Source organism: Salvelinus namaycush, chromosome 8, assembly GCF_016432855.1.
Source record: "Salvelinus namaycush isolate Seneca chromosome 8, SaNama_1.0, whole genome shotgun sequence".
Taxonomy (NCBI): domain Eukaryota; kingdom Metazoa; phylum Chordata; class Actinopteri; order Salmoniformes; family Salmonidae; genus Salvelinus; species Salvelinus namaycush.
In genome coordinates this window covers 59,284,162-59,302,513 of record NC_052314.1, presented here as the reverse complement: position 1 = coordinate 59,302,513, position 18,352 = coordinate 59,284,162, and the positions used below count along the sequence as shown (strand labels likewise).

Here is an 18,352-nt window from a genome sequence, read left to right as displayed (position 1 = left end):
TAACACCGGATATCAGCAGGTCTTCATGGACTGCAGACTGCAAACAAAGATTGTGCAGAAAAGCATAAAGGTTTATTACATTTGCGTTTTAGTCATTTAGCAGACGCTTTGATTCAGAACGACATACAGAAGCGACTAGGGTTAAGTGTCTTGCTCATGGGCACATCAACAGGTTTTTCCACCTAGTCATGCTCGGGTATTCAAATCAGCGACCTTTCGGTTACTGGCCCAACACTCTTAACCGCTAGGCTACCTGAAAAAAACGATTCGCTGTACATACAGAAACATTACATCATATTAGAACATGTTAATCACAGTCAAGCCCATGTCTAACAGTGTGATTCAAGTACCTAACAATATGTAGCCATTGGAGTTTATTATAAAAAATGGCGATATGTGTTTTCAATAATTTTTTACATACAAACACGTTTTGTACATTTCATGTAGGCCTTACAATAGAACGAAAACAAGACACCAAAAAAATCTGGGAATGTTGTAGAATAACTTTGGTTGTTTAATCATGTAATCAGTGCTTAATTTGTAAATCGGGAGGTGCCGGAACAAAAAATATGCACGAGAGGCGGGTGACCTGGGGAGCTCTGAGTTACCGGAACGCATTAAACACTAACTGGGGAAAGTATGTGATGCTGTGCAGTTAAATGAGTCATATTTTGAGTTCCAGGGTGTTTATAAAAGTCTAAATAACAATAAAAACGCTGACGTGGAAATAGTTATTGGTCATTGTTCACTCCCATTTACACAATGGGTGTGGTTCAATGAAAAAGGTACTCGCGCTGTTCTTGGAAATAAGATACTGCTTATTATAATACACTTCAAATCTCCTATGATCACGGTCTTTACAGCTGAGAGAAGACTTGCTTAGAAAGAACAGTGTGTTAGCAACTCTCATAAAAATAAGTATTTTACAATCCAATTTCAAATAGCAAGTTAACAAAGGGTTAATGAGGGGTATGTGGTTTAATTACCCTCTTACCCCAAGACACTAGACATGATAACTATAATAATTCAACTAAAGAATAGTTCCCAGACATCCCCTGTGTACATCTCAAGGCACACTGCTACGATTTTTCCCCATTGTGGACACTCCTATGTCTGATAAGGCTAGTCAGGAAGGAGAAGCTCTTGTAACATAGTTTGCACTTGAAGGGCTTGTCCTTGGTGTGAACGGCCTGGTGCCTCTTCACATAGTTCGCATGAGCGAAGCGCTTCTGACAGGTGGGGCAGGCGTACGTCTTGCTGGCTTCCGTCCTAACGCTCGGCCTCACACGTTGTGACCCAATGACACCAGAGGTAGAAGCAGGAGACACCACCATCAGGTGGTTAGTCTTTGAGCTCCCTCCTTGACCTCTAGCCATTGTTTGGGTGTTGTTGGGATTGTGTGCTGTGCTACAGGCTAGGTATCGCTCGTGGTGAACGCCCATCCTGACCCTGTCTATATTCGTGGGGTAACCATGAGGTAGCTGAGGAAGGCTAGACCCAGGTCCAGGCTTTCTATGAACCCAATCACCAGGCATTAGACGAGACCCTGAAGGAGAAGACAGACTTCCTGTTAGACTCCCACCAGGGGGGTCTCCCACCACTCTCTGTGAAGGCTGAAGCCCAGGGTGACCTGCTCTGTTCATCATGGATACTGTGTTGTTTGTATCATAGGAACAGGAGGGTCTATCTCTACCAGCCCCAGGCCCTGCTCCATCCCTGCACTGAGACTGTGAAGAGAAGGGTCTGGGCTGCAGACTGGATCCCTGACTGGAGCCTCTGTTTATCTGATGACCACCAGGACTGAGGTTGTTCAGTCCACCTGTCCACTGGTTGTGTTCTATGTAGTGGTTGTGGTGAAGTCTCTGTCCCCCATGGTTGGGTCCTGGTTCTGACTCGGTAAGGACGAGTGACGGCTCCTGATCCAGGGTCCTGATCCGGGACCAGGATTTGTGACAGGCAGCTTCAGAGGTCCAGTCTCTCCCGCCAGCAACACCGGATATCAGCAGGTCTTCATGGACTGCAGACTGCAAATAAAGATTGTACAGAAAAGCATAAAGGTTTATATAAGAAATTCTTCGCTGTACAGACAGAAACATTACATGACATTATAAAATGTTAACCACAGTCAAGCCCATCTCTAACACTGATTCAAGTACCTACCAATATGGAGTCATTGCAATTTATTATAAAAAAAGAAAATGCTCCATACAGTGCATTCGGAAAGTATTCAGGCCCCTTAACTTTTTCCACATTTTGTTACATTACAGCCTTATTCTGGAATGTATGACCGTTTTTCTTCTTCCTCATCAATCTACACACATACCCCATAATGACAAAGCAAAAAACAGTTATAAAAAACATAACTGAAATATCACATTTACCCTTTACTCAGTACTTTGTTGAAGCACCTTTGGCAGCGATTACAGCCTCAAGTCTTCTTGGGTATGACACTTCAAGCTTGGCACACCTATATTTTGGGGTTTCTCCCATTCTTCTATGCAGATCCTCTCACACTCTGTCAGACTGGATGGGGAGCGTCGCTGCACAGCTATTCTCAGGTCTCTCCCTATATGTTCGATCTGGATCAAGTACAGGCTCTGGCTGGGCCACTCAAGGACATTCAGAGACTAGTCAGGAAGGAGAAGCTCTTGTTACATAATTTGCACTTGAAGGGCTTGTCCTTGGTGTGAACGGCCTGGTGTCTCTTCACATAGTTCGCATGAGCGAAGCGCTTCTGACAGGTGGGGCAGGCGTACGTGTGAACAAAGCCACTCCTGCATTGTCTTGGCTGTGTGCTTAGGGTCATTGTCCTGTTGGAAGGTGAACCTTCGCCCCAGTCTGAGGTCCTGAGCGCTCTGGAGCAGGATTTCATCAAGGATCTCTCTGTACTTTGCTCCGTTCGTCTTTCCCTCGATCCTGACTACTCTCCCAGTCCCTGCCACTGAAAAACATCCCCACAGCATGAGGTTGCCACCACCATGCTTCACCGTAGGGATGGTGGCAGATTTCCCCAAGACATGACACTTGGCATTCAGGCCAAAGAGTTCAATCTTAGTTTCATCAGACCAGAGAATCTTGTTTCTCATTGTCTGAGAGTCCGTTAGGTGCCTTTTGGCAAACGCCAAGTGGGCTGTCATGTGCCTTTAACTGAGGAGCGGCTTCCGTCTGGCCAATCTACTATAACGGCCTGATTGGTGGAGTGCTGCAGAGATGGCTGTCCTTCTGGAAGGTTCTCCCATCTCCACAGAGGAACTCTGGAGCTCTCTCAGAGTGACAATTGGGTTCTTGGTCACCTCCCTGACCAAGGCCCTTCTCTCCCGATTTCTCCTTTTGGCCAGGCAGCCAGCTCTAGGAAGAGTCTTGGTGGTTACAAACTTCTTCCATTTAAGAATAATAGAGGCCACTATGTTCTTGGGGACTTTCAATACTGCAGAGATTTTTTGGTACCCTTCCCCAGATCTGTGCCTTGACACTCCTGTCTCGGAGCGCCACAGACAATTCCTTCGACCTCATGACTTGGTTCTTGTGCTGACATGCACTGTCAATTGTGGGACCTTATATAGACAGGTGTGTGCCTTTCCAAATCATGTCTAATCAATTGAATTTACCACATGTGGACTCCAATCAAGTTGTAGAAACATCAAGGATGATCAATTGAAACAGGATGCACCTGAGCTCAATTTCAAGTCTAATAACAAAGGGTCAGAATATTTTTGTAAATAAGGTAATTTTTGGAATATATTGTTTTATAAATGTGCAAAATTGACTACGGGTATTGTGTGTAGATTGATAAGGGGAAGAAACGACTTAATCAATTTTAGAATAAGGCTGTAATGTAACAAAATGTTGAAAAAGTCAGAATACTTTCTGAATGCACTGTATATGTTGATTCAAGAATGAAGTATAATGTTTTGGTTCGACTGAGATGAGGGATTTTTTTTTTTTTACAAATCAGTCAGCACACAGTCGATTTAGTCTTTAATTTCAACAAAACTGTCATACACTCACATACGGGACTTACACACAGCTTCACTACTTCATAAATCATTTTTTTGAATACTTTCGAAAAGTTCAACATTACATACATCTTCACTACTTCATGAACATGAACTAAGGCACTATCTTTATCTCACTATAAAACACCAGCATCAATCTAAAGGGACATAGTTGTCACTTCATCAGTGAAGCATTTTTACGGATACAATCACACCAACCATCACCTTATCATTCTAATTCTTTCCTCAGTTCACCGCATCCAGTTCCCTACGACATCCAAAACCAACAGAATTAACTACCAACAAACTATACTGAACAAAAATAGAAACGCAACATGTAAAGTGTTGGTTCCATGTTTCATGAGCTGAAATATATGACCCCAGAAATGTTCCATACGCACAAAAAGCTTATTTTTCTTAAATGTTGTGCACAAATTTGTCTACATCCCTGTCAGTGAGCATTCCTCCTTTGCCAAGATAATCCATCCACCTGACAGGTGTGGCATATCAAGAAGCTGATTAAACAGCATGATCATTACACAGGTGGACAATAAAGGCCACTCTAAAATGTGCAGTTTTGTCTCAACACAAAGCCACAGATATCTCAAGTTTTGAGGGAGCGTACAATTGGCATACTGAGTGCAGGAATGTCCACCACAGCTGTTGCCAGTGAACGGAATGTTCTTTTCTCAACCATAAGCCGCTTTCAATGTTGTTTTAGAGAATTTGACTGTATCCAACTGGCCTTAGACCACGTGTAACCCTTCACCTGCGGGATCGTCTGAGACCAGCCACCCGGACAGCTGATGAAACTGAGTATTTCTGTCTGTAATAAAGCCCTTTTGAGGGGATAAACTCATTCTGATTGGCTGGGCCTGGCTCCCGAGGATTGGCCAGGCTCACCAGTGGGGGGGCCTATGCCCTCCCAGGCCCACCCATGGTTGCACCCCTGCCCAGCCATGTGAAATCCATAGATTAGGGCCTGATGAATTCATTTCAATTGACTGATTTCCTAATATAAACTGTAACTCACCCAATAGTTGCATGATGCATTTATATTTTTGTTCAGTATAACTAGTACTACTTTACATTTCACTATACATGGGCCATGTGCATTTTCTGCTGGTGTGTCCTGAGTTATCTCCTCTCTGAGAACCTCTTCCCGCAGTGCGGACAGGTGAATGGCCTCTCTCCCGTGTGAACCTTCAGGTGCATCTTCAGCTGGTGTTGGTGGGAGAACCTCTTCTCACACTGGAGGCAATTGAATGATTTCTCCCCTAGGTGGACCCTCTTCAGGTTGGATGAGTCCGAGAAACTGTTCCGGCACAGGTGGCAGCTGAACAATTTCTCCCCCATGTGCATCCTCTGGTGGATCTCCACCTGTTTGGGGAAACTGAAGGCTTTCCCACAGAATAAAAACGCGAAGCGCTTCTCTTTGGCGCCACCACTTTTACTTATTCCATCTCTACTACTGTCATTTGTCAATGGGCTTGTGTAACCATTTAGAGTTAAGGCACTGGCATTGTCTGAGGTGTGGTTTAACATTAGGAGAGTGTGAGGAGGTCGAAGGCCAGGGAGTGTCTGTGTTGTCACAGGGTCCATGTTCCAGTTAATATATCCTAAAGAAGGCAGGTTGAAGGCAGCACCTGTTAGGGGGTTAACCTGAGGCGTCATCAGTCTCTCTGAAACACAATTATAGGAGCAGGATGGAGCATTGCTAGCCAAGTCTGTGTCTGTTCTCTCCAGCTGCATACAAACACCTCCCCACCTTCGCAGACAAAATCTATGCCTAGCCCTGGTCTCAGCCAGTCTGTTGTCATGGAGACTAAGTTCAGATGTTGATTTGTGTTAAAAAAAAATGGTTTCTTGTTGTGGTTAACAGTGTTGTTCCCCAGCCCAGAGTTGAGGACACGGTCCCATCCACTGACCTCCATTATGTCACCTCTCGTCCTGGCCTGCTCAGTGATGTTGTCCCCCGGGCCCTTGGCTGCACCCGTCCTGGTCTGGGAATCCAAGATGGCTTCCCAGTCTCCTCTGTTATCTTCCAGCCAACCACCTACAGGAAAATGTTACTGTCCAGACTTAACAAACATGACACATGGATGGATTTTTAGACATGGATTTTTAGTGTGTTATTTGCCTGGTGATGTCTGACTTATGTTGATATACACTGAGTGTACAAAACATTAGGAACACCTTCCTAACATTGAGTGGCACCCCCATTTCCCTTCAGAACAGCCACAATTCGTTGGGACATAGACTCTACAAGGTGTTGAAAGCGTTCCACCGGGATGCTGGCCCATGTTGACGCCAATGCTTTCCACAGTTGTGTTAAGTTGGCTGGATGTCCTGTGGGTGGTAGACCATTCTTGATACACTCAGGAAACCGTTGAGCGTGAAAAACCCAGCAGCGTTGCAGTTCTTGACACACTCAAACCGGTGCGCATGGCACCTACTACCATAACCCGTTCAAAGGCACTTCAATATTTTGTCTTACCCACCCTCTGATTGGTACACATACACAATCCATGTCTCAATTGTCGCTAGGCTTAAAAATCCTTCTTTAACCCGTCTCCTCTCTTTGTCTACACGGATTAAAGTGGATTTAACAGGTGACATCAATAAGGGATCATAGACCTGGTCAGTCTGTATCATGGAAAGAGCAGGTGTTCCTAATGTTTTGTACACTCAGTGTACACATTTTAGTTATTGTATTTTATACAAATTGTTTTGATATTGTTTAATAAATGAAGTAATCATATTGTTTCATATGTGTTTAATACAAAAATAAAAGCCAGGTGCATCACTATTCCCATTTAAGATTATTACTGCATGTAGGCTATATGTATTTCTCAATTACCTTGCTCCCCCATCTTTAGTCCACTCATCAAATCAATGCTCTCTGGACCGTCTTCTATCGTCTCCTCTTTGACCAGCAACAGATCAGGCTTCCCATCCTCCATGTCTACTGACTGTAAGAGATACAGAGTGAGAGGATGTTGGATCAAGAAATCTGATATGAGCACCCTGCTATGGAGCATCTTCTGATTGGGCAATGGGGGACTGATATGAGTATTATGCAAACATGTTAGTTGATTTGATTACTTGACACTCTTTAAAGGGATAGTTCATGATTTCCCCAGAATCAGATTAAATTGTGGATACAATTTTTACGTCTCTGCGTCCAGTATGCAGGAAGTTAGAGGCAATTTTGCAAGCCAGTGCAAACTAGCTTAGTGCAAAGACTGGAAGTCTTCAGGTACAGCTAGCATGTAACTTTAAAGAGTGTCAAGTAATCAAATGAAACGAATAATTCAAAGGCATCGTCCCACAATTACAACAAAATGAATCAAGACCTGGGCCCCTAGTCTCAGAGTACGAGTGCTAATCTAGGACCTTTCCAAATAGAAAAGGCAAAACTGCTCCTAGATCAGCAAACCTACTCTGACACATTTTGTGGATACGGGTCCTGACCTAATACCATTCAGACAGTAGTTTCCGTTGGCTCACCTCAGTGAGACTGTGTGTAGTCCTGTGCTGCTCAGATGGTTCCTCTGTGGGTTCAGGAGGAGGTGTAGTCTGGTTGTCCTCCATGACCATGGTCCCCTCAGGGTTCCCCAGACCCTCCTCCTTCACCAGCACCACCTCTGGACCCTCCTCCTGGAAGAGAGAGGTGATGCAGATTACACAGACATACACTCCCTCAGGTACGTATACACACACGATAATAAACACACTTTCAACATAGTGTTTACCCATCCCCACTGAGTTTGCATCCTATACTGTAGTTACAGAATGACTTCATTGTTGTTAAACCCATCATGGTGGACATAAATATGATGTCGTGGGTAAAAATAAGTCAGCTATGATAAGTCAAAATTCAGACAAACAAACCTGACTAAACTATTTTGATGTGTACAGTAGGTGTCTGTTAGTGTGTGGAGCTATATTTAGTAAGTGTATATAGATGCATGCTAACTAAAGATAGTCTCAATGAAAGTCTTAGAATGAAAAGTCACATTTTGTGTTTATTAAACATAAACAAGTGTTAAATACACCATATGAAAACCACACAAACATCAACAAAACAATCTGCATTAACTTGAAACTACATTCATTCAAGTGTCTTGGGGGGGAAAAAATCAGTTGTTGAACGGAAGCAATGAAATAGGCATTTGTGAACATCATTTTGCCTACATAGTACAAACACAATATGTAACCAACTTTTTAGGCTTATATACGACTAAAATATCACACAGTGTCTGGATGCAATATTCTACCCAGGAATATTCAACACTGAAATCTGTTACTCTCATTATTCCAAATTCATCTGTGGATCTTTTCTGCAGACAACAATGACAATTCATCTTTTTCTTTAATGCAGGGTTTGACCTAAAATTCAGAAGCTATAGAGTGGAATTTTTACTTTCTATGTTATAGAGTAGAATGTTTTTTCTGCTGGTGCACCCTGAGGTAGCTCCTCTCTGAGAACCTCTTCCTGCAGTGCATACAGGCGAAGGGCCTCTCTCCCGTGTGGACCCTCTGATGCCTCTTCAGGTCACCAGCCTGGGCGAAGCGCATGTGACACTGAGTACAGCTGAAAGGTTTCTCCCCTGTGTGGACCCTCTGGTGCCTCTTCAGTGTGCCAGCTTGGGCGAAGCGCATGTGACACTGGGTACAGCTGAAGGGTTTTACCCCTGTGTGGATCCTCTGGTGGACCTCCACCTTCTGGAGGCAGCTGAAGCCTTTGTTACAAAACATGCAGAGGAACCGTTTTTCTTTACTATTGCCTGATGTGGCTCCCCCTCCCTGAGTCTGGACTCTAGCCCTGTCTTTTGAGTTCAATACCTGTGAATCGGAAGGTGCCATTGACGTTGACACTGGGTCGCGATCCCTGAACGCATATAAAGGGAAGTTGGTTGCGACATTTAGATTTGTCTCTAAGCTTTTCCTGTAGTCTAAGAAGTCACTAGTGTTGCCCTGCGAGTGTCCTTCTCCTAACTGAGCCTCGTCTGCATTCCATGTCAGAGGAATGTCGCCCTCCACTTTCACAGTAACCTCATCTATGACCAGACCCTCCCTTTTCTTATCTAGGCACCCTTCAGAGTATACACTACTACTGTACCGGTTCCAGTCCCCTCTAGACAGATCAGTGTGTAACTCTAAGCCCACAGGCATGTCACCAGGTATTATCTCTGTCCCTGTAGTGTATGAACAGGATGGATCATTGACAGTATATAACGAGTCACTTGGGTCCTGATGGGACAGAACCGGCCTCGGGCTCGAGTTACCATAAAGTAAATGCTCAGAGCAGGGAGCAGGAGGACAGCTCAGTCGACCCAGCCCCGTTAAAGTCTCGATGTCTGTTTCTGACTTGAGGACGACGTTCGGCGTTCCACTAACCTCCATCGTTCCACTGACCTCCGTGATGCTACGTTGGGTCCTGGGCTGCGCTGGGGTGGTGGTGGGGTCCTCTGTGGCTACAGGGGGTGATCCAGCCTCTCCAGTCTGGATGTCTTTGCTGTGCCGTGGGTCCTCTTCTCCTTCAGACCTCTCCTGCTTGACTCCAGGACCTGCAGCCTCTGCATCTGCAGACTGACACAAGAGAAAGGAGTTTATTACCGGTACATGAGTTGAATTGGATAACAATGTCATAGAGAAGTCTCACACGCTCCCCTATGGCAAGTGAATAGCTGAGGGGAGCCTTTCTGAAATAAACCGGCCACATTTGATTTACAAAGTAACTGTACATTTTTTATGCAACACTATTACACTAACCTCTATCATGATAACATGCTGGGTTGAGGTTCCATTCCCCTCATCAACGGTGATTGGTTGGTCATCTCTCCATGTATTGTGTCCTGCTGGCTTCACAGAGATCCTGTGGCCTCCAGTGAGATGTCCTTCACCTGAGAGAGTGATTGGGGGTTATAAACTGGGTGGTTCGAGCCCTGAATGCTGATTGGCTGACAGCCATGGCATATCAGACCGTATACCACAGGTATGGCAAAACATGTATTTTTACTGCTCTAATTACATTGGTAACCAGTTTATAATAGCAATATGGCACCTCTGGGGTTTGTGGTATATGGCCAATATACCATGGCTAAGGGCTGTATCCAGGCACTCCGTGTTGCATTGTGCATAAGAACAGCCCTTAGAGCCATAGTATATTACCACATCACCTCAGGCTTATTGCTTAATTAAAGAAGTGGTTAGGTTAGCTACTGTCAATGCTCAACAGTATATTATACACTATTGACACTGTCTAGAATTGGCAAGGATGTGAGGTAACAATTTTCATATTGTATTGATATACTATTTATAGATTGATTGATTATGTTCCATGCATCACATTGTTTTTATTGAATAAATAATAGGAGATGCAGTAAATCAACAATCAGGTTAGAATATTATATTGTGTTTTTGTGCAAGATAGCTTAGTAATCAGGGGAATTACTGCATACTATCCAACAACGGACCAAGAACCAATTCTGGTTATCACATCTAAAGTTACACATGTGCAGTGCAGAGACAGGCCGCGCAGCTCCGCCTTCTGCTAAATGTACCTCTTGCCATTCCTCTGAATCGGTCAATGATCTTGACACTGCTGGGACGACTGGCGAGGACGCGATCTCGCGTTGTCCTCTCTGCGCGCTCCCGTGCCACCTTCAGTTCTATTAACTGTAGTTTCCTCCGCAATCCCCTGTTTTCTTTCTGGCTTTGAGAAATTTCTAAACGAAACACTGCATAGTCGTCGTCTACTAGTTTACAGATCTCTGCCACGGCTGCATTCGCTAGCACCTCCATGATGGAGGCTATTTGAGTGTGAAAAACCATACAGTTAGCCATTGTTAACTGCTACTAGCTAGGTTGCGTTACCTAGATAACATATATCAACCAAGTCCTGTCTCCAACGCAAATTAAAGACTACCTGGGGCAAGTATGTGATGCTGTGCAGTTAAATGAGTCACAGTTTGAGTTTCATTGTGTTAATGAATCTAACACAAACGCTAACGTGAAAATTGTTCTTGTTCAACGCTTACTTCCGTTTACTTTTTCTTCCGTGAGGTTTTATGGCGAACTACACGCAAATGGTGTGTTGCCGCCACCAACTGGACGGAGGTGAGAAGAAAAATCGAATAAATGTGAATTCCATTATGGTGAAGGGAAAATAACATTATGTTAAACATTTCCAAAAACGACATTCCTATTTCCTTCAGTCATGAAAAAATAAAGGCTTTGGGGCCTGAGAGGGTGGGACAGCATGAGACAGTTAACCCCTGAACTGGCAGTTAACCCACTGTTCCTAGGCCGTCATTGAAAATAAGAATTTGTTCTCAACAGTATATTATACACTATTGACACTGTCTAGAATTGGCAAGGATGTGAGGTAACAATTTTCATATTGTATTGATATACTATTTATAGATTGATTGATTATGTACCATGCATCACATTGTTTTTATTGAATAAATAATAGGAGATGCAGTAAATCAACAATCAGGTTAGAATATGATATAGTTAAATAAAGGTTAAAAAAAAAAAGTACACCATGTAGATCCTCATTAAATATTTTAATCCCAGAAAGCGTTCAGTTGCAGAAATTATGTTGATCTTTCTTGACTTCTTTTCAACTTGTGCAGTGCCGTTTACTCCCATCGCTATAAAAGACACAAAATCCACTTTCTTCACATTAATCATTTCTGGGTCCTGCTGCTGGTGATAGGGCCTACTCAGGCTGCAGTGTAGGCCTACCGGTATTCACCACCATCGGACCTTCACAGATACTCGACCTTTCTCCCCTTCTGACAGCCTCTGCATCCCTTAAACCTCCTAAGGATCCGACACTTTTTTTCAATTTTCGCCTAAAATTACATACCCAAATCTAACTGCCTGTAACTTAGGCCCTGAAGCAAGGATATGCATATTCTTGGTACCATTTGAAAGGAAACATTTTGAAGTTTGTGGAAATGTGAAATTAATGTAGGAGAATATAACACAATAGATCTGGTAAAAGATAATATAAAAATAAAAAAAACGTTATTTTGTATTTTTTTGTACCATCATTTTGAAATACAAGAGAAAGGTCATAATGTATTATTCCAGCCCAGTTGCAATTTAGATTTTGTCCACTAAATGGCAGCAGTGTATGTGCAAAGTTTTAGACTGATCCATTGAACCATTGCATTTCTGTTCAAAATGTTGTATCAAGACTGCCCAAATGTGCCTCATTTGTTTATTAATAACTTTTCATGTTCAAAATTGTGCACTCTTCTTAAACAATAGCATGGTATTCTTTCACTGTAATAGCTACTGTAAATTGGACAGTGCAGTTAGATTAACAAGAATGTAAGCTTTCTGCCAATATCTGATATGTCTATGTCCTGGGAAATTTTCTTTGCTCCTTGTCCATTCTCTTCTACCTTGCATGTGAAATCTCATTCGGCTTCTCACCTCTAAAGACACTTCTTACATGTCCAAATATTTTACAGCAAGAACATTGTAAAGGACGATTTATAAAAACAGACACCACTTTCAAGCAGGCTAGTATAACTAAATACTTCTGGGCACAGATTTTTTGAATTTTTCAGAATAAGAGTCCCGTCTTGTACATTTTATAAATGAATAATTAGAGGCGAAAATTATGGAATATGTGCACAATTGTCAATATGTTTTATACTTATCATACAAATAATCATGAAATGTCTTTCTATAAGATGTGTGATTTATTTGTTTATTTTTTCAAGCCTAAATGGTCAACCATTTTGTGTGTGTGTATATGTAACCGATGTGAAATGGCTATCTAGTTAGCGGTGGTGCGCGCTAATAGCCTTTCAATCGGTGACGTCACTTGCTCTGAGACCTTGAAGTAGTGGTCCCCCTTGCTCTGCAAGGGCCGCGGCTTTTGTGGAGCGATGGGTAACGATGCTTTGTGGGTGACTGTTGTTGATGTGTGCAGAGGGTCCCTGGTTCGCGCCCGGGTCGGGGCGAGGGAACGGACTAAAGTTATACTGTTACATATACTCCTATCATTTATTGCAGAATTGTCTTTACGTTGTGTCGGAGTAAAAGCGGGGTCCATTCTACTCAGGAGCACTTTTAGTTTCAATATCCACAGAGTTGACACCCAGAGGAGCGTGGCTGCTCATTTTGCGGCCTTTAACGAAGCAATGCGCATGCCCAGCCCACCTGAAAATCTGTCTTTTTCAGCCATCCATTTCCTGTGTTTGAAGGGTGCAAAATCCACTTGTCACTTAAATATCGCTGGATTGATTGCTTTTACCCTTAACTCTTTCATACTCTTGTGCCTGTCGTTTTTTCCGTTAACGTTACGACTGCTGAATAAAAAATAAAAAAAAACTTTCAAACACACCCCGGTAATGACTGGAATGGGCTCAATGGGATACATTGGCTCTCCATTTAATCTATAACAACGCTAAAGCTTCGTTGGGGATTTAACGCACCGTCTCAACACTTACAGTGCCTTCAGAAAGTATTCATACCCCTTGACTTATTCCACATTTTATTGTGTTACAGCCTGAATTCAAAATTGATTAAATCATTGTTTTACTCCCACCCATCTACCCCATAATGAAAAAGGGAAAACATGTTTTTAGATTTTTTTTGCAAATGAATTGAAAATGAAATACAGAAATATAAAATGTACATACACAACCGTTCCAAAGTTTGGGGTCACTTAGAAATGTCCTTGTTTTTTAAAGAAAAGCACATTTTTGTCCATCAAATAGATCAGAAATACAGTGTAGACATTGTTAATGTTGTAAATTACTTTTGTTGCTCTATTATTGGCAAGAATTTAAATGAACACCATGCAAGAGGCTACATAGAATTGGTGTGTGTCCTTTCATCACTGAGTCGGTTCCCTCTTCCAGCAGTCAGGTTGGAGTCTCTTCTGCTTCTCTTCTGTTCGTTGGCTTCAATGGTGTACATCCTCCTCTCATCTTCTTCCCCAAGATCGCAAGGAAGCAATGGTGTGTCATGTTAATCACTCTATTATTGATCTACTGGTGTCATGTGACAAAATGTTTACATTGTGTTGAAATTGAATTATAATCCCTCAAAGTTTACTGTAATTAAGCAATAAGGCACGAGGGGGTGTGGTATATGGCCAATATACCATGGCTAAGGGCTATTCTTATGTACGACGCAATGTGGAGTGCCTGAATACAGCGTGGTATATTGGCCATATACCACAAACCCCAGAGGTGTCTTATTGCTATTATAAACTGTTTACCAACATAATTAGAACAGTCAAAATAAATGTTTTGTCATACCCGTGATATACGTACGGTCTGATATACCACGGCTGTCAGCCAATCAGCATTTAGAGCTCAAACCACCCAGTTTATAATATACAATAAACTAGTGTTTTTCCTATCTTGTAGCTGTCATAATATGTGTATGTTATGCTTTGCATTGTTAATGACAATGTATTATTGATCTAGCACGTGACAAGATGTTTAAAATCATTTTTTACTGTTAAAATTGTATTAGGTTACCTAATATACAGTAAACAAGTATTTTTCCAATCTTGGAGCTGGCACAGTATGGGCATGTTATGCTTTGCCATGTTAATAACAATGGATTATTGATCTACTAGTGCACACATCTAAAAAAAAAATCTACCAGCTATTTTTACAGGTTCATTTTTTTACATAGGGGTCATCAAAGTTCACTGTAATATAACTACTTTTAAAAATGTGGGGATAGAGCAAGAAAATTTTGTTAAACACTATTTATAATCTCTGTTTAAGGAAATAGAAAAAAAACATCAAACTCACTTAGATCTTGCTGTGAAGCGGTGTGTGTCTGTATGTACTGTGTTTTTCTGTCATGACTGTAAACACATCTTTCTTTAACAATTGAACATTTGCTCAACAGCACCACCGTTATGCTACTGCAGCCTCTCTCTACCTGTGATTTCAAAGTCGTTTTTTATAAGGTGCAAAAATGAAATAAACGATTTGGTATCATTTCGATTCTGGAAGATCGAATACGTGTGCTTCAAACTGTTTGCTTGGAATGATTTGAAACTATCGTCTCTATCTGTGCATGAGCCTGCATCCGCCTCGGAGTGACAATTGCATGGATCCTGGTTACAGTTCAAGCTATTGTGTTCTCCTATTAAAGGATTTGGAAACTAGAAGTGCTCCTGAGTAGAATGTAGAATTTTTATTTTATTTTTTATTTCACCTTTATTTAACCAGGTAGGCTAGTTGAGAACAAGTTCTCATTTGCAACTGCGACCTGGCCAAGATAAAGCATAGCAGTGTGAACAGACAACAACACAGAGTTACACATGGAGTAAACAATAAACAAGTCAATAACATAGTAGAAGAAAAAAAAGAGAATCTATATACAATGTGTGCAAAAGGCAATAAATAGGCCATAGGAGCGAATAATTACAATTTAGCAGATTAACACTGGAGTGATAAATCATCAGATGATCATGTGCAAGTAGAGATACTGGTGTGCAAAAGAGCAGAAAAGTAAATAAATAAAAACAGTATGGGGGTGAGGTAGGTAAATTGGGTGGGCTATATACCGATGGACTATGTACAGCTGCAGCGATCGGTTAGCTGCTCAGATAGCAGATGTTTGAAGTTGTTGAGGGAGATAAAAGTCTCCAACTTCAGAGATTTTTGCAATTCGTTCCAGTCGCAGGCAGCAGAGAACTGGAAGGAAAGGCGGCCAAATGAGGTTTTGGCTTTAGGGATGATCAGTGAGATACACCTGCTGGAGCGTGTGCTATGGGTGGGTGTTGCCATCGTGACCAGTGAACTGAGATAAGGCGGCACTTTACCTAGCATAGCCTTGTAGATGACCTGGAGCCAGTGGGTCTGACGACGAACATGTAGCGAGGGCCAGCCGACTAGAGCATACAGGTCGCAGTGGTGGGTGGTATAAGGTGCTTTAGTAACAAAACGGATGGCACTGTGATAAACTGCATCCAGTTTGCTGAGTAGAGTATTGGAAGCTATTTTGTAGATGACATCGCCGAAGTCGAGGATCGGTAGGATAGTCAGTTTTACTAGGGTAAGTTTGGCGGCGTGAGTGAAGGAGGCTTTGTTGCGAAATAGAAAGCCGACTCTAGATTTGATTTTGGATTGGAGATGTTTGATATGAGTCTGGAAGGAGAGTTTGCAGTCTAGCCAGACACCTAGGTTCTTATAGATGTCCACATATTCTAGGTCGGAACCGTCCAGGGTGGTGATGCTAGTCGGGCGTGCGGGTCCAGGCAGCGAACGGTTGAAAAGCATGCATTTGGTTTTACTAGCGTTTAAGAGCAGTTGGAGGCCACGGAAGGAGTGTTGTATGGCATTGAAGCTCGTTTGGAGGTTAGATACGACAGTGTCCAAGGAAGGGCCAGAAGTATACAGAATGGTGTCGTCTGCGTAGAGGTGGATCAGGGAATCGCCCGCAGCAAGAGCAACATCATTGATATATACAGAGAAAAGAGTCGGCCCGAGAATTGAACCCTGTGGTACCCCCATAGAGACTGCCAGAGGACCGGACAACATGCCCTCCGATTTGACACACTGAACTCTGTCTGCAAAGTAGTTGGTGAACCAGGCAAGGCAGTCATTAGAAAAACCGAGGCTACTGAGTCTGCCGATAAGAATGTGGTGATTGACAGAGTCGAAAGCCTTGGCCAGGTCGATGAAGACGGCCATAGTGAAGGCCAGAGGTGAAATTGTACAGCCTGCCATTATGCCTACTTCCAAGCGATGCCATGTTGTTGTGAAGTCAGGTGTTGTGAAACACAATTGCAGGTCTTGGAAATAGGCCTTTACCAGTGTAGTGATGGGTTCTGGTACGTGGAAAATGTTGAAGGATTCCCAGAGGAGTTCATGGGGAACTGAGCCAAAGGCATTGGCCAGGTCGAGGAAGATGACATAGAGGTCTCTCTTGTCCTTCTTAGCTGTTTGGATCTGGTGCCAAATCATACTAGTATGTTCCAGGCAACCAGAGAAACCAGGAATGCCTGCTTTCGGTACAGATGTATCAATGTACTTGTTCCTTTCCAGGTAAGTAGACAGCCTCTGTGCTATTATAATGAAAAAAAATAACTTGATTGGCGTCCACCTGTAGTAATTTCAATTGATTGGACATGATTTGGAAAGGCGCACGCCTGTCTATATAAGGTCCCACAGTTGACAGTGCATGTCAGAGCAAAAACCGAACTATGAAGTCGAAGGAATTGTCCGTAGAGCTCCGAGACAGGATTGTGTCGAGGCACAGATCTGAGGAAGGGTACAAAAATATTTCTGCAGCATTGAAGGTCCCCAAGAACACAGTGGCCTCCATCATTCTTAAATGGAAGAAGTTTGGACCACCAAGACTCCAAGAGCTGGCCACCAGGCCAAGCTGAGCAATCGGGGGAGAAGGCCTTGGTCAGGGAGGTGACCAAGAACCCGATGGTCACTCTGTCAGAGTTCCAGAGTTTCTCTGTGGAGATGGAAAAACCTTCCAGAAGGACATTCATCTCTGCAGCACTCCACCAATCAGGCCGTTATGGTAGAGTGGCCAGACAGAAACCACTCCTCAGTAAAAGGCACATGACAGCCCGCTTGGAATTTGCCAAAAGGCACCTAAAGGACTCTGACAATGAGAAACAAGATGAAACCAAGATTGAACTCTTTGGTCTGAATGCCAAGCCTCACGTCTGGAGGAAACCTGGTGAAGCATGGTGGTGGCACCATCATGCTGTGGGAATGTTTTTCAGCGGCAGGGACTGGGAGACTAGTCAGGCTTGAGGGAAAGATGAACGTAGTAAAGGACAGAGAGATCCTGCTCCAGAGCGTTCAGGACCTGGGGTGAAGGTTCCGCTTCCAACAGAACAAAGAACCTAAGCACACAGCAAAGACAACGCTTGAGTGGCTTCGAGACAAGTCTGAATGTCCTTGAGCGGCCCAGCCAGAGCCCGGACTTGAACACAATCTAACATTTCTGGAGAGACTGTGAAATAGCTATGCAGCGACGCTCCCAATCCAACCTGACAGAGCTTGAGAGGATCTGCAGAAAAGAATGGGAGAAACTCCACAAATACAGGTGTGCCAAGCTTGTTGCGTCATACCCAAGAAGACTCGAGGCTGTAATCTCTGCCAAAGGTGGTTCAACAAAGTACTGAGTAAAAGGTCTGAATACTTAGACAGGTGTGTGCCTTCCCAAATCATGTCCAATCAATTGAATTGAACATAGGTGAACTCCAAACAAGTTGTAGAAACATCTCAAGGATGATCAATGGAAACAGGATGCACCTGAGCTCAATTTCGAGTCTCAAAGCAAAGGGTCTGAATAGTTATGTAAATAAGGTATTTCTGTTTTTATTT

The 18,352-nt window shown here is 43.0% G+C and overlaps 2 protein-coding genes across 2 annotated transcripts; both read right to left on the bottom strand.

The window, feature by feature from the left end:
- Positions 1-485: 485 nt before the first annotated feature.
- Positions 486-7,644, bottom strand: LOC120052973 (ichor-like). The gene is made up of 4 exons (XM_039000222.1): positions 7,506-7,644; positions 6,856-6,967; positions 5,924-6,051; positions 486-2,024 (listed from the first exon to the last, which is right to left on the bottom strand). The coding sequence occupies exons 1-4, from the start codon at positions 7,593-7,595 to the stop codon at positions 1,080-1,082; spliced, it is 1,275 nt and encodes a 424-aa protein (XP_038856150.1). The 5' UTR covers positions 7,596-7,644; the 3' UTR covers positions 486-1,079.
- Positions 7,645-8,003: 359 nt separating this feature from the next.
- LOC120052980 (oocyte zinc finger protein XlCOF8.4-like) lies at positions 8,004-9,818 on the bottom strand. The gene is made up of 2 exons (XM_039000230.1): positions 9,774-9,818; positions 8,004-9,590 (listed from the first exon to the last, which is right to left on the bottom strand). The coding sequence occupies exons 1-2, from the start codon at positions 9,780-9,782 to the stop codon at positions 8,430-8,432; spliced, it is 1,170 nt and encodes a 389-aa protein (XP_038856158.1). The 5' UTR covers positions 9,783-9,818; the 3' UTR covers positions 8,004-8,429.
- Positions 9,819-18,352: the final 8,534 nt, after the last annotated feature.